The 13,685-nt window shown below is 43.9% G+C and overlaps 1 protein-coding gene across 4 annotated transcripts in view; it reads right to left on the bottom strand.

Moving 5' to 3' along the window:
- utrn (utrophin) overlaps positions 1-13,685 on the bottom strand; it is a 174,061-nt gene that overhangs the window by 110,635 nt on the left and 49,741 nt on the right. For all 4 annotated transcript variants that reach the window (XM_035143484.2, XM_035143485.2, XM_035143482.2 and 1 more), the window contains 17 exons: positions 13,094-13,291; positions 12,261-12,398; positions 12,012-12,107; positions 11,288-11,458; positions 10,908-11,080; positions 9,861-10,011; positions 8,239-8,414; positions 7,727-7,862; positions 7,090-7,239; positions 6,590-6,742; positions 6,384-6,485; positions 5,930-6,050; positions 5,100-5,317; positions 4,889-5,006; positions 4,560-4,765; positions 3,557-3,711; positions 2,750-2,939 (listed from right to left, as the gene is read on the bottom strand). In XM_035143484.2, the coding sequence (XP_034999375.2) occupies positions 2,750-2,939; positions 3,557-3,711; positions 4,560-4,765; positions 4,889-5,006; positions 5,100-5,317; positions 5,930-6,050; positions 6,384-6,485; positions 6,590-6,742; positions 7,090-7,239; positions 7,727-7,862; positions 8,239-8,414; positions 9,861-10,011; positions 10,908-11,080; positions 11,288-11,458; positions 12,012-12,107; positions 12,261-12,398; positions 13,094-13,291 (2,652 nt within the window). The remainder of the gene's footprint in view (positions 1-2,749; positions 2,940-3,556; positions 3,712-4,559; positions 4,766-4,888; positions 5,007-5,099; positions 5,318-5,929; positions 6,051-6,383; positions 6,486-6,589; positions 6,743-7,089; positions 7,240-7,726; positions 7,863-8,238; positions 8,415-9,860; positions 10,012-10,907; positions 11,081-11,287; positions 11,459-12,011; positions 12,108-12,260; positions 12,399-13,093; positions 13,292-13,685) is intronic.

Consider the following 13,685-nt stretch of genomic DNA (forward strand, 5'->3'; position numbering starts at 1 on the left):
GAAAAAATGTAGGAAGACACGGTCGAGACAAGATAAAAAGGTTTTTAAGCATCGTTTTATCTGTGCAGAAAAAGGCTAAATCTTTGGAGGATAAACCTGTTTGAAGCGCACATAGGTACAGTAGAGATGACATCAAGAGACAACGGGGGAAAAGAAGAATGAGAGAGGCAGGTAAAAGCACAGATACTGGAGCTGCACAATCAGCAGCTATCATAATAAAAGTGCCGCTCAGCTCTCGCAGAGCCGCTGACCACACAGTATTACGCACAGGTGGGTATTGTGCATCTATTCATGCTCTCTGTGATGCTTACTTTTATTCAAAGTGCAGCTGAAAAAAACCTTCTCTTTCTCCCAGCCGAGAGACAAGAGGCTTTTATTTGAAGTGGGGGTGAAAAAAACCTCAGTATCGCCCAAGAGCTGAACGCTTCACACGTATCTGTGACTCATCATTCAAACTGACGCACACACACACAAATGGTATTTTCGGCCTCGCAATACGAGACGCATTATAATACTTGGTACCTGCGTGTACTGTCACTTTATACAGATAAGGGCGGGGACTCCGAGGCTGGGAGGAGAAATGAGCACAACTAAATGAACACAAATACAAAACGCCTGTAAACCAACGCTCATCGACCCAGCCAGCTAGAATAATCGTCATTTACCAACAGGGCTCATGCACACACACAACAATGGAGAGAAGGGATCATGGTAAGCTGAGTGAAGAGCTGTGTTTAGACAAGGTTTAACTCGATACAGCGTCCAATTCAAGTTATTCCACCGGGTATCGACTCGGCTTCACAGGGAATTACAAGGGAGGCCGAGTGTTTTGTTGGCTTGGTGTTAAAGGCAGTGACAGTACTAGGTCTCAACTAAGGGGTTTGACATGTACATCTCCGCTGCTCACGGTGCCTTGGTCAACACACACACACACTCACACACACACACACACACACACACACTCACATATAAGGCAAGCCTGATAAAAGCAGCTCTTGAAGCTGTGCGCACCTTTGCTCTTTTCTGCTGGATGCCATTAGTGCTACAGCTTCCAGTGTGGTGTGGTATGATTAAAGGGATTATGCTCCATATATCATGTACCACACACCAGCCTCAGTGTGAGCAATGTACAGTATTATATTCCATAAGATTAGGTATAAATCATAATGCATCTGGTTGTATTGGACCATTACAGTGGATTTTTCAGGTTTGAAATCCCAGAAAATGAACTACTCACAATGTACTATCAAAAATAAAGCGACATAAAACTAAGTATTGTTCAAATTGTAACTAATTCATATAGTCCTGTCTACCATTACCATACAAAATATGTCAGAGCCTCATTGACTTGACATTTAAGGATGTTCCAGCACCGGTAGCATCAGAAGTACCTTCAATACGGCCAGTGTCAGACATGTTCGAGTATGCAAATCTATGTACCGCTCATATGTGAGTTCTCCTGATCACTCAACCAGTGCGAAGGCTTAAAAGAGCAGTTACTATTCACAATGACCTGTGTCCAAAACTTCTGATTAAAGTAACTGGACACTGAGCAGCCATCGTGAGTTCAGTAAACCGTGGGGGGATGTCGGCACTACGTCAGCACTCGTCCTCTACGGCTCGAAGTCTGCCTCCGTCTCATTAACCCACTTTCTAAACTTAAGTGCCATCCATCAATTTCCACTCCAACCGAGACCGAGAGAGGGGAAATGAGGATAAAAAAAGGGATAAAAATAGACTTTAAATGGGCAATAACAAATGCAGAGAAAATCAAGCTCCACTAAATATGTTGGTGTGCCACTAATTCCTTGATTTATCAGCCTTAGACCGATTCTTAAACCACATTTACTATGCACAGGATCTTTGCCACGACTTTGACAGACTTTTTCGGAATAAAGTCAAAAGGTATAATGTTTGTGTCCTTTAACAGCTTGAAAGAGCTCAGAATGATGGATTGTGTTTGATACAATAAACGTAGAATGTGATCATTTCTTCCAAAATATAAAAAAAAAATGTACTCAATAACCATGTCCTGTTTTTAAATAATTGGACAATGCAAATGGGAGTGATAGCGCTGTGGCATTCAGGATGATGGGAACCAACCATTTTATTAATGGAGAGAAGCTTTCAGTTCTGACAGATGAGTGACCTTGTAGCATTTTCTCAAGGACAAGAGGGTTATCCGAAGACCAACGATCAAATCACTGACCATTTCTGAATAAAGAAAACGTACCAGAGTGAGAGGGTCAACATGTTATTTAAAAATAACACCTTTCAACTTCAGCGAGACGTCAAAACAGGAAGATTATCGCCCGTTTCGTCCGTTGAAAGGTTGAAGTGAAGTGATAATGGGATTACAATAATACATAAACCATAAGATGAGAGGTGTCAACAATTCCCTGAGGGAAGGTCCGGGTAAATGACAAGCCAGTCAGAGTGGGCGCAAACACACACACACAAAAAGTCACACAGACACACTCAGAGTTCCTAAGCAGCACAGAACAAGACGATCAATGAGCCACACTCATTGCATACAAGCACTCACACGCCCTCTGCATGTCCACCCATTTACACATAACCAGCAGGACGTACACACACACACACACACACACACACACACAGACCAAACGCAGCCTCGGTTTTGTTGGTGAAAGATGCACTAATGAAGGATGACACAGATAATGGGCGAGCACCTGTGAATAGAGTCACAGTTCCTCTGTAAAAAAAAAATAAAAAATTATAGCCCTACCTCCAGTTGTTGCTTGAGCTCCTTCCCGTGGGCGGAGTCCTGCGTCAGGTCTTCCCTCTGGGAGGCGTCGGCCAGGACGTTAACGGTAGTCTCCGCCTCCTGGAGCCACTTGAGGAAGGACTCCAGCTCCCTGAGCGACATCTGCAGACCCTTCAGTTCACTGTCCAGATGAGTGTAACGGTCACTGGACCTGCCAATCAATAATGTGTCCAATATGTGACGACATATGGGAAAACACATGATTTATAGAAATCCAACTACTGTTGCAGTCGATACACGATCCAATACTGCTGCAACATCAGCTTCATACACTAAAAAAAGAAGGTTCTGCCAACTAAAAAAATTGATAATACTTAAATGAACTAGAAAGGCACTCAGTAGAATGTAGACCTCCGCCAAGGCCACATTTAAATTCACTAGATCCAGATTTATATTTGGATCTGCACACTCATAAATATCAGTCCCCTAAACATGTTTTTCATCAAGATCCATGAATTATTCTCTGAGAAATCAACAACAATGATAAGAAAAACACACTATCTCGCAATCTTAAGGAAAAACAATCCGGATCCACACCAAGTTTGAATGGGTTCTTCCTTGTGTCAATGTCCCACCTAGTTTTAGTTTAAATATAACTTCTTAACTTTAAGTTGAACAAACTTAACCAATTTCTGTTACCAATTGAAGCTATTTTTTAAGTTGGCCAGCTATTTTCTGATTTCATGTTGTCCAGTGGCGTGTGCATATGAACATACAGACAGGTATCCAGGCGAGTGTGTGTGTATGTGTGTGTTTGTGTGTGCACACCTGTTGTTGAGGTTGTTCCAGGCAGCATTGTGTTTGTCTGTGACCTCTTTGATTCGCCTGGTGTCGTCGGTGGAATACTCCCGCAGAAGATGACCGGACAACTCGTTGAAGGCTGCGACCGTGCCCTGGCCCCGTCCCAGGTCCTGGAGAAGTGCCTGCGAAGCAATAAACACGGCCGCGTTAGGATCATCAGGACGCTGGAAGTGTGACAGATGTGACTTAAACCTTATGAGTCACCGTGAGGGGCCCTGTTGGCAGCAGTTCATTAGCCTGCACTCGCATCTGCTTTTGGTATTTGCTGTGAAAGGACATTAATAACAAATTCCCTAAACTCAATAAAATGAATCTAACTTCAGGGATTAAAAACACAAAGTGATTAGTAATACTGCAGCTCTGCCGTCTGACATTGTTTGTTTAACCTCTACTTAATCAACCAGGGTTAGATAAGACTTAACTGTTATTAATAAGGCCTGATTATTATTCTAAATTCACCATAACAAATAAATCTTCCACATATGACCCTGAGGCACATGTTCTGCCAACAAAAAGGTACACTTCACCTTTTTTTAAATGGACAATTACTCATCATTAAAAGAGCACATAAACCAAGAGTAGATGTGGAGCTGATGTGCTGCATTCTGTTGAACTCAGTTGCCCTCTAGTGTTTGGTTTCTGTAACGCGTCACACACACACGCCTCCTGACTGAGGCCGACTTTTGTTTCTTCATCCTCTCGGCCAAGTCATCATCTCAAATTAAGATGATGGATGATGTGGGTGTAGGAATGTTATTAAGGTTGAGAGTGACACAGCAGAGAGGTGATTTATTCATTCCCGCCTCTTGTAGAAATGACCTCGATACTTTATGAAGTAAAGTTTGGTTCGGTCGGAGATTTTCCTCTGCATCAGGAAAGTGAGAAGTCAAATTCCCTGAGTTAAATTTCTCGCCATCTGTAATGACAAGGCTACAGAATCAAAAAGGAGGCGGAGAGGAGGTTTCCTGACCTTGTTGTCAGCGAGCTGTTTAGTCAGGGGCTCTCTGCACGGCTGGAGGAGGTTGTGGAAGCGTCCTTCGTGGTGCCCAATAAGAGCCTTCACCTCCTTCCTCTGCTCCTCCCACTGGATACTGTGGGCAGTCATGTTGTCCAGCTCCTGGAGTCGAGCCTCAACACCGTGCTGAGTGTTGTCCCACTGGCTGCGTACCTTCTCCACTACAGACACAGACATGCAACATCATTTGACTGTGAGAAAATGCACTGGTATAAATAGAAACTGGTGAAGTTTTGGAACATCCTTGCTGTTGCATATCAAGCTTTGACAGAACTTGTACATACGTTTCTCAGTTATGGATGTGCGAACGTCCAGGTTAGAAGTCTTGTTTTTGATGTTCTGTGCCAGGGTGAAAATGTCCTCGAGCTGCGGGTGACGCTGCTCCAGGTCACTCTTCGTCACCTGCGAATACACAATTACACACATAGACATTATATTTCACATAAAATGCTGTATTTCTATGAAAAAACTCCACCTCCTCTCCTCCCTTCTCACCTGCAGACGTTCCATAGTGGCCCTGATCTCCTCCGTGTCCCCCACGGTGACGATGTTAGACTTGAGCATCTGCGTGATGAGCAGCAGCCAGTCGGCCAGTTCGGTGGCCGTCTCGTTGAGGTCGGTGGGCGCCACGCTTTCCGGCGTGTGCGGGGTTTGGTGGTAGGGGTCCTCGCTCATCAGACTGGCCATCTGCACGGCTGAGGGGACAGCAGACACTGAAGCGAGGGGAGGAAATACAAAAAAAAGGCTTCTTTAAAAGGAAATGATGCCATGAACAATAAAAGATGTTAAGATTGGGAGAGGAGGTGCTGCCAAATGGCTCTCACAGGATATTGGCATCACAATAAATCACGATGAATTAGGCACCGGGGTTTGTTTTAGTGTTACACAACCAGGACTTTGTTTCTCACCTCTTATTTATCATTTCATCAAGTATTTTTATACTTCAAATGAAGGCAAGCCAGTTACGCCTAATACAGGTAAATGTTTATAAGTTTGATGATTTTGATGCAAAAGACTAATTTTAAAACTTTCTCAGTCCATGCAGTGTTTCTGCAGGTTTTAAATTCAAGACTTATATCAAGTATTACAATTATGAAGGAATATCAGAGTTGTCGAATGACTCGCACGTTTCATGTTGGTCAAGTTTTTAGTTCTTAGTTAAGGCACGTCTTAACTTACTGAAGAACTAGTACATAATAATTTACATTTTTTAAGGCCCAAAATTCAGATTTTTATATTTCTACCCTTTTTAGAAGCTGCAGAAACCCTGTCATGAAACAGAAATGAGACACATCATGAATCTAAATAAATGCATGTATGTTTACCATGCTGCTGGTGCTGGACGACAAGTTGGTGTTGTGTCCATGGAGAGATGGGCGGCTGAAGAGATTCCCTTATTCGACCATCCAGGGTTTTCCAATCAGCTGCCAGCTCCTCTACCTTAGTCTGTGTACGTACACACACACACACACACACACACACACACACACACACACACACACACACACACACACACACACACACACACACACACACACACACACACACACACACACACACACACACACACACACACACACACAAAGAGAAGCACATACATGTAATTAACTACAGAATGGAAGCGACAGAAAATAGTTCCGATCCCGATGTTAATAAAACAGCCAATTAAACTTTAATAAATGATGTGAAACTGAGTTACCCCAAAACACAATATGGTGTCATTATATGCTACACTGAAAAGTGGTTTGTTATTAAATTATATGACTGTGAAAACGGGACCTTTTCATGAGGCAGCAGCTGCTGTCGTCGTTGTAGCTCAATAGAATGAGCCAACAGCTCCTCCAGGTCCTTCTTCCTGTCCTTCATGGAGGCCTCCAGAGCCTGTGAAGCGTACAAGCTCGTTTCAGACCCAACGTTTGTGTGCAAGGTAACGGAAGCTGAAGTGTTTTATCTTGTGACGTGTTCTGGACTTCACACGATCTTACCTGTGCTTGAACAGGGTTCAGGCCTCTGGTTATGATTGTCTGGTGTGTGACGACAACCCAGTCGGTGAGTCGCTCCATCCTGTCCTGGAACTGTGCGTGACTTTGCAGGTTGGCCTCCACCTCCCCCACCTTGTCCAACAACTCATGGGTCACCTGCAGGGTAAAGAGGGCATCAGGCTTCATCCATACTACAATGTTTCAGCTTGAAAACTGTCTAAAACTATGTCATTGCTTCCAAACATCTCAGTTTCTGCCCGTCCAGATTAATACGCAGCCCTGGAGTTTTCAAACTAAAACTGAGCCAGCAGGGTTTTTAAACTTCTTTGTTTTAATGGCTCAAAAACTCTGGGATAGTGTGGACGCCAGGTGTATCTGTAGCAGAGGTTGATAGTCGTATGGCTGTAGCCTAAGATTAAGTAAAGGAGGTAAGGAAGAGGAGAGACAAGAGGGTGGTGAGGGTACACTAATAAAAAGCTGGTGTTATAAGTTGCAATTCTCACTTTGCTCCAGTTGAGGTTGATGGCTCTCAGTTTGCCGACATGCTGGTCCCTGCTCTGGGGGCTCACGCTGGGACTGGCCAGGATCTGAGGCGCGTGCTTGTTCAACCAACCGAGACGCTCATTGTGTGAATCCATTTCCTCAGCGAGGGCCTGCAGGGAAAGATGCAGTGACCCTTTATTTAATAGAGAATCACTGATATATTGAAAACGAGAGAAAAGAGGAAATAAAGGAGAAATGTAGCAGTACTGCCGTGCAAGTCAGCAGTGGAACAGCTGCTCAACTTTGCCACATATATAATGTCGTTCATTGTACTTTCTGCAGTGTGTCGACCGGTGGAAAGTCAGGATCAGTTCGTTGTAAAGAGGGAATGAAGACGGAGTTTATGTCCTTCAGCTAAAATTGCATTTGCTCAAAACAGATGATGAGGGCATTTAGTTTGTTCTGTGTATGTTTGCTGAGTTTGACAGGTTGTGCTTATGACAAGAGCAACTTGGGAACAACTTGTGGAAACAAATAGGGGGAAAAAGAACAAAGTCAAACCCAACACAGTCGGAGCTGACCATAAAAATAGCTGACTCCACCAGCTCCTGGAATAATAACCTCTACGCTCCCGTGAATCTCTGGGCTTCGCTGTACCTTGAGTTCTTTGAAGCTCTCGTCAGTGGCTGTGACAGGCAGGGAGCTGACGGCGTTCTCCGCCTGCTCCAGCCACACAGCCAGCTCATTGCGTCTTCTCACCAGGTCTGACAGGGCCGGGTCCTCGCCAGTGAGCCTGCACACACCCACACAAACACACACACACATACTGTATATCGCATATACGCAGATAAGCATCTTTATTTCCTGCAGGTTGCAGGTATAATCCTAAAATTTACATTTAAATGACTGTCATAGGCGGATTAACTGCACTGATAACGTTAACCTGCCAAACACTGATAAAGAAACACCACTGACAGTGATGGAGAGTGAGCGCTACCCTCTGCACTTCATTGTCCTGTAAGACCAACACGTTATATAATCAAGACACAGCAACGGTGTGTATTACACACTCGTCAGAATCCAAATTGACGTTATCTTCCCAATGTTTTCAAGCCATACAGGCTCATTTAACAAACACTGCATCCTGTGTGTTTCCATGGATAAGTTACCGGCGCTGTCTGTCCACGACCTGGCGCTTGACCACTCTCCAACGGTGACCGAGGCCGTCCAGCTTCTCTTCGAGCAGTGGGCCATCAAGAGATGACAGCTGCCCAATAATCTGCTCCCCGGTGCGGGATAGTACAGCCAGGACAGGTTGGTGACCAACCACGCCTTCTTCCAGCTCCTAAACACACATATCCATCAATCCATCAATCCATCAGACTTTATTTACATTGCACGTGATGCAAAGTGCTTCACATAAAAACAACGCCCCCCAAGTAGCATAATAAAAAATAAAAGTGAACAAAATTGAAATATATAGAGAGGTATATAAGAGAGAATAAAGTAATAAAGTCCTAAGAAAGAACAGATCAATATCAGTGTAATATCATCATAAAATCAGTGAAATCGAAATATAAAAGGAATGAAAGAGTGTGATGGACGGAGAAAAAGAGGAAAAAAGGAGAAACAGGGGATCAATAAGAGCCTAATCTGACTGAGGGCCAAATCCCCTGCTGACGTCCATCTCTCCCAGAAAATCTCTGATCGACACTCAGGCATGATTTGTGCCTAATCAAGATATATACGCTGAAACCATCTCAACTTCAACCACGAGGGGTTTAAATTGCCAGGACAGCCCCAAAGAGTTGTGTGACTGATTGTAACGTCCGCTGAAGGGTGAGTCAGCTAATTGATCTCTCAATCCCCATCCACTTGATCCCTCGCCGCGTTCTCAGCGACTGTGAAAACACGTGAAAGAGCCGGGGAGACGGAGCTTCGCAAATCACACTGATAAAAAGGTGCTAATGGCTGTCAGCGATAATGCCGCGGCTTCAGAGAATCTAATTCCCCTCCTTGGAAATGAAAGTGCCGCTTAAATTATCAAACAAAGCAAAATGAGATGGCCCTTCTCATCTTGCTCTTCAGTTCCTCACTTCTCCCAGATTCTGTCTCTGCATAATGAACAGCTAGATGTGCGGTGTGTTTATCAGGTACAGTGGAGCGCTCGTCTTTGGGGGAACAAAATGCAATTATCTCCCGTCTCCTTGTCTAACATTTCCAACCATCCGGCAACTAATACCTCAGACCCATTACTGGGAAGATAATAATGTTGATCGCAGCTCATCAACAGATACTGTTGCCAGTGTTGTGACTCTGTATTTGACTAATTACTGTTATCGTGGAAAATGTTGAGTGTTTCTTTACCATCAGAACTTATTTACAAATACAAAAATATCTGTATACTTAAATTAAAGTAATACTGCAAAAATAGATCTGTGTTTTTGAACTGTAAACTTATATTATATTAAACATAATATTTAATATATATATTTAATACATTTATTACCAAATATGTAAAAAATAAATCATCAATCAGAAATCTATGGGGTGAACGCCACCTAGTGTTTCAACACATCATGGACTTTGCAGGGCTCATGCTTAAATAGAGTCAACCAAGTCTTGACCTTTATATATATTTGAAGAGGTTAACACCTGCTAATCAAAGGTGGGCGCCCCCCTGCCACCAGCATCGGCTTGTGAGTGGGCATCTGGAAAGCCGCAATCATTTTAAAATCTATGTTGACACCAAACCCCTAAACCACCACATGCTCCATCCCCCTCCACCCACCTCTTGGTGTCTTCGTGCAGAGTTCAGGTCGAGCTGTCCGTCCGGGCCGACGCTCTCAGACAGCAGCGTCTCGGTGTCAGTCAGCCACTGACTCAGGTCGTTCATGTCACAGTGGAACTGCCCCCACTCCTCTATTGCACGGTCAAAACTCCTGCAGCACAATAAGGACACACACACAAAGCATGTTGTAGTTTAACTTAAATCTGAGTTCATTTTGAGGCTGAGTTAATATGGATGGGTGTAATATATGAAGTAGAAAAAAGAGAATCAACAAGTTCCGGTCTGTAACGATAAAACCAAGTTAACACACTGGGGAAATTCCACGGATCCTGATAAGGGAAAATGAAACCGTTGACCTCTATTGAAACGCTTGAAAATGTCACAACAATCAGGAACCAGTGACGACACTATATTGCGTCTCATCCGAATAAATCGGCAGAGACCAAGAGGGTGATTATTTGAAATTAAAAAAAAAAAATCTTTATCGCACTGATGGTCTGCATGACGACTATTTCCTCTTTCACAGCAGAACAAATCTGATAAGAGCGACGAGGTGAGGAAATGAGTTTTGAGCCAGTAATTTTTACGAATCCTCCTCTATTTTTTGATTTTTAATGATGCCTCCAGGTCACTTGTGATGACAGATGGAGTACCAACCAGATCAGTTTACCAGTTTATTCTAGCATGTGCTTATACTGTACTCAGCAAATAGAGACTGTTTGTGCCCAAGGAACAATGTTGGAGGGAGTCAAGGTCACAGAGCTTGAGTGTGTCTGAGTGTGTTTCATGTGCTTGTGAGTGAGTGACTATGTGAACACAGCTTAATCCAACCTGAGGAGAAAAGAGAAAGGACCCACTCACGGAGAGACAGACATTTCTGTGAATGCTGCCTTCTCCAAAGAAACTGTTGTAATAACCTGTCACACAAATTCACACCTGATAATAGCAGCGAGAAGTGCTATTGAAAACCTTTCTAGTTTTTAACTGACTGAATGTTTGTGCGATAAAATCTCGTGCACTGCTTGTATATGAGCTTGAAGCACGCACCCCTTGCGGTGGTTGTACATGCGGTTGAGGCGGTCCCACCCGGCGTTGAGCTGCGTGAGGCCGTCTCCGATCTGAGAGACCTGAGGGGGGGAAGCGTCCTGAATGGCATCAGGCTGGCGCTCGTGGATTCCTGTAACCTGCTCGCCCAGATGATCCAGATTCACTTTGATATTCTGTGAAAATACAAATGAAAGGTTAAGAAAAACGTAAGTTCATGCTAACACATCAAATTGTGGAAGCTCTGGCATATGTATGTATATTTCTGATCGCTTCTGAGGAAAAGAGATGTCCCTCATTTAAAATCATTTCCTCTATTTCAGCTACAAACCAAATGTTTTACTTTTCAGATTTTCCAGTTTTGTGTTTCATGTTTCACTGACCTTCAGCATGTCCTCCTGGCTGGAGAAGTCTTCATAGCGCCCCCCGCTGAGCTCAGACGAATTCAGAAGCAACTCGTTGTCAGCCATGGAGAGGAGCAGCTTGTTGATGTCCAGCAGGTAGTCGGAGGGGCTCAGCGAGGAGGCGGTGCTACGCTCCGGTGCAGACATCTCCTACAACACAGAAGCAGGAGAAAAATCATGAATTAAACTAACAAATCTTGTTAGTTAGCAGTAGGTGAGAACGAAAATGTCTGAGTCAATTGCTGCCAACATTTTCTGAGACTTATTCGTAAAATGTCCGAGTGAACCCATGTGAGAAAACGGAACAGTTGGGAATATTCCCAGTGATCAAGGGCGTGTTGATGACATTTCCAACACGCAACTGAAGCAAAATATGAAAGAATACAAACATCTTGGGATGATATAGAGATGTAACACGCCTAGAGAACACCAAAGACAACAAGAATCAAGAGATGGTAATAAGGGCCAATGCCATTGTCGAAGTGGTGTCACTTCAAACATGTGATTGTGTTGTTGTGAACGCGTCTGAACCACTCAATCTGCTGCTGCGTTGTTAAAATGTAAAAGGCAAAGTTCTGTAAACATCTCATAATAAAGAGACACTACCATCAATCCAATGAATAATATGCAGTGAAGGACACACTGCGATCTAAGTGACTTCCTTGTTAGAGCGTACCACTAAATGCATGTGTGCACCCCTCACCTCTGCTGAAAACTCTTTTGTTTGCTCTGTGAAGGAGTAAGAAGACGACGAGTCCACAGAGACTTCGACCTGCCTGATCCGCAGCACCGTCAGCTCCTGTGGCGGACGGACACATTAACACAAGTTAAGCTCCGGCTGCATGAGTGCACTGAGGGAAAACATAATATGACAGAGAGCTTGGTTTGCTTAGGTAATGAGCCCTGCTTAATGAAGACACAACTTGTTTTTTTTTTTCTCCACACGTCTCACCCTGTGAGCAGAGTATTGGCTCTGAAGCCCGAGCAGCAGGAGTCTCAGCTCCTCCCTCTGGCCCTCGTCTGAAGTTTGCTGCAGCAGCTCCTCTCCTCTCCTCAGCAGCTCCTCCACACCGGCTTTCTCCTCATCCATCTGGAGTGGAGGGAGAACGTCAAAGGTTTTTTTTTCGTGGCAGAAAGTCAGTAAATTTGAACATATCTTATCCGCTGTGTATTCCATCAGTGGGAATAAAAAAAAAAGGCCGACTTACACACCAGTAACTGACTTTACCTGCAAGTTGCTCCTTCGCTAAACAATAAACAAGTTGCTGAGAGTGGAGACGCTGCAGACACTTACACAATAACAGCTTCCCAACTGGAACACTGACCTTGCTGTGGATTGGTGGGATTTGTTCAGCGGGCGTGTTTAACGTCATAAACCTTGATAACAGAGATTGAATTCCGGACTTGTTAAGCCTTGAAATGCCCAATCAAAGCTTGTTTTTAAATCAGGCAGCGGGTTTATACATATATTGTAGCCAGTTGCCTGCCATATTCTTTATGGAACTTTTCATGAAACTTCAGGTTCACAGAGACAGAAAGAGAGTAACGGGAAACCTGGGGCATTTTTCTCGGTGTTCAAATTCCTCCTGAAAATTGCAAGAGATGGAAACATTCGACCATGAAATAGGCAAAGTGCCAATTCCACTTCCCACTATTCAACAGTATTTACAGCTCAATTATAATAAAGCAATTAATACTTTGCTGCTCATTTATCTCATAATCATCCGTCTGTTAAAAACTGAATGAAAATGCTACAAAAGGAAATTGAAGGGTGACCTTATTTACCTTGTCATCATCCAGGATGTTTACTGCGTCCTGTAGTTGTTGTTGTTGTTGTTGTTGTTGTTGCTGCTGCTGCTGCTGCAGGGCCCTCAGGGTGTCCTGGAGCTCCACCTGAAGGTCCTTCACCTCAATGGAGACCTGAGGCTCAGCAGGATGAGCCCGACTCCGACTCTCTGCTCGGATCTCCTGGTTGTGACGGATCTGATGAGGAAGAGCGAAAACACACCACACACCTCGGTCAGAGCCAGTTAGAGATACGCAATTATCTGACTGCATGTTACAAGAAAACGATCAGCAGGGTATTATTTATAATACTACGTGATCCGCACGAAGCAACCCCCTGTGACTTAGAGTGCATGTGAACCGCGAATTAATTGAAAAGTGTGCATACAAGCGTGAAATCGTGTTTTAATGTCGCTACCAGGTTAGACAAACAGTTGTGTGTCCAAATGAACGTGTTAAAAGCAGCTGACGGTGAAAGTCACGGCCACTGGAGATGGGGAAGAATTGAAGAACCCTCCTGCATCAGATTGGCACAGTTTGTAGAAAGGCCACACATTTGAAGTCACCCTAATTTGACCCTTACATCGAGACA

Source organism: Hippoglossus stenolepis, chromosome 20 (assembly GCF_022539355.2).
Source record: "Hippoglossus stenolepis isolate QCI-W04-F060 chromosome 20, HSTE1.2, whole genome shotgun sequence".
NCBI lineage: Eukaryota > Metazoa > Chordata > Actinopteri > Pleuronectiformes > Pleuronectidae > Hippoglossus > Hippoglossus stenolepis.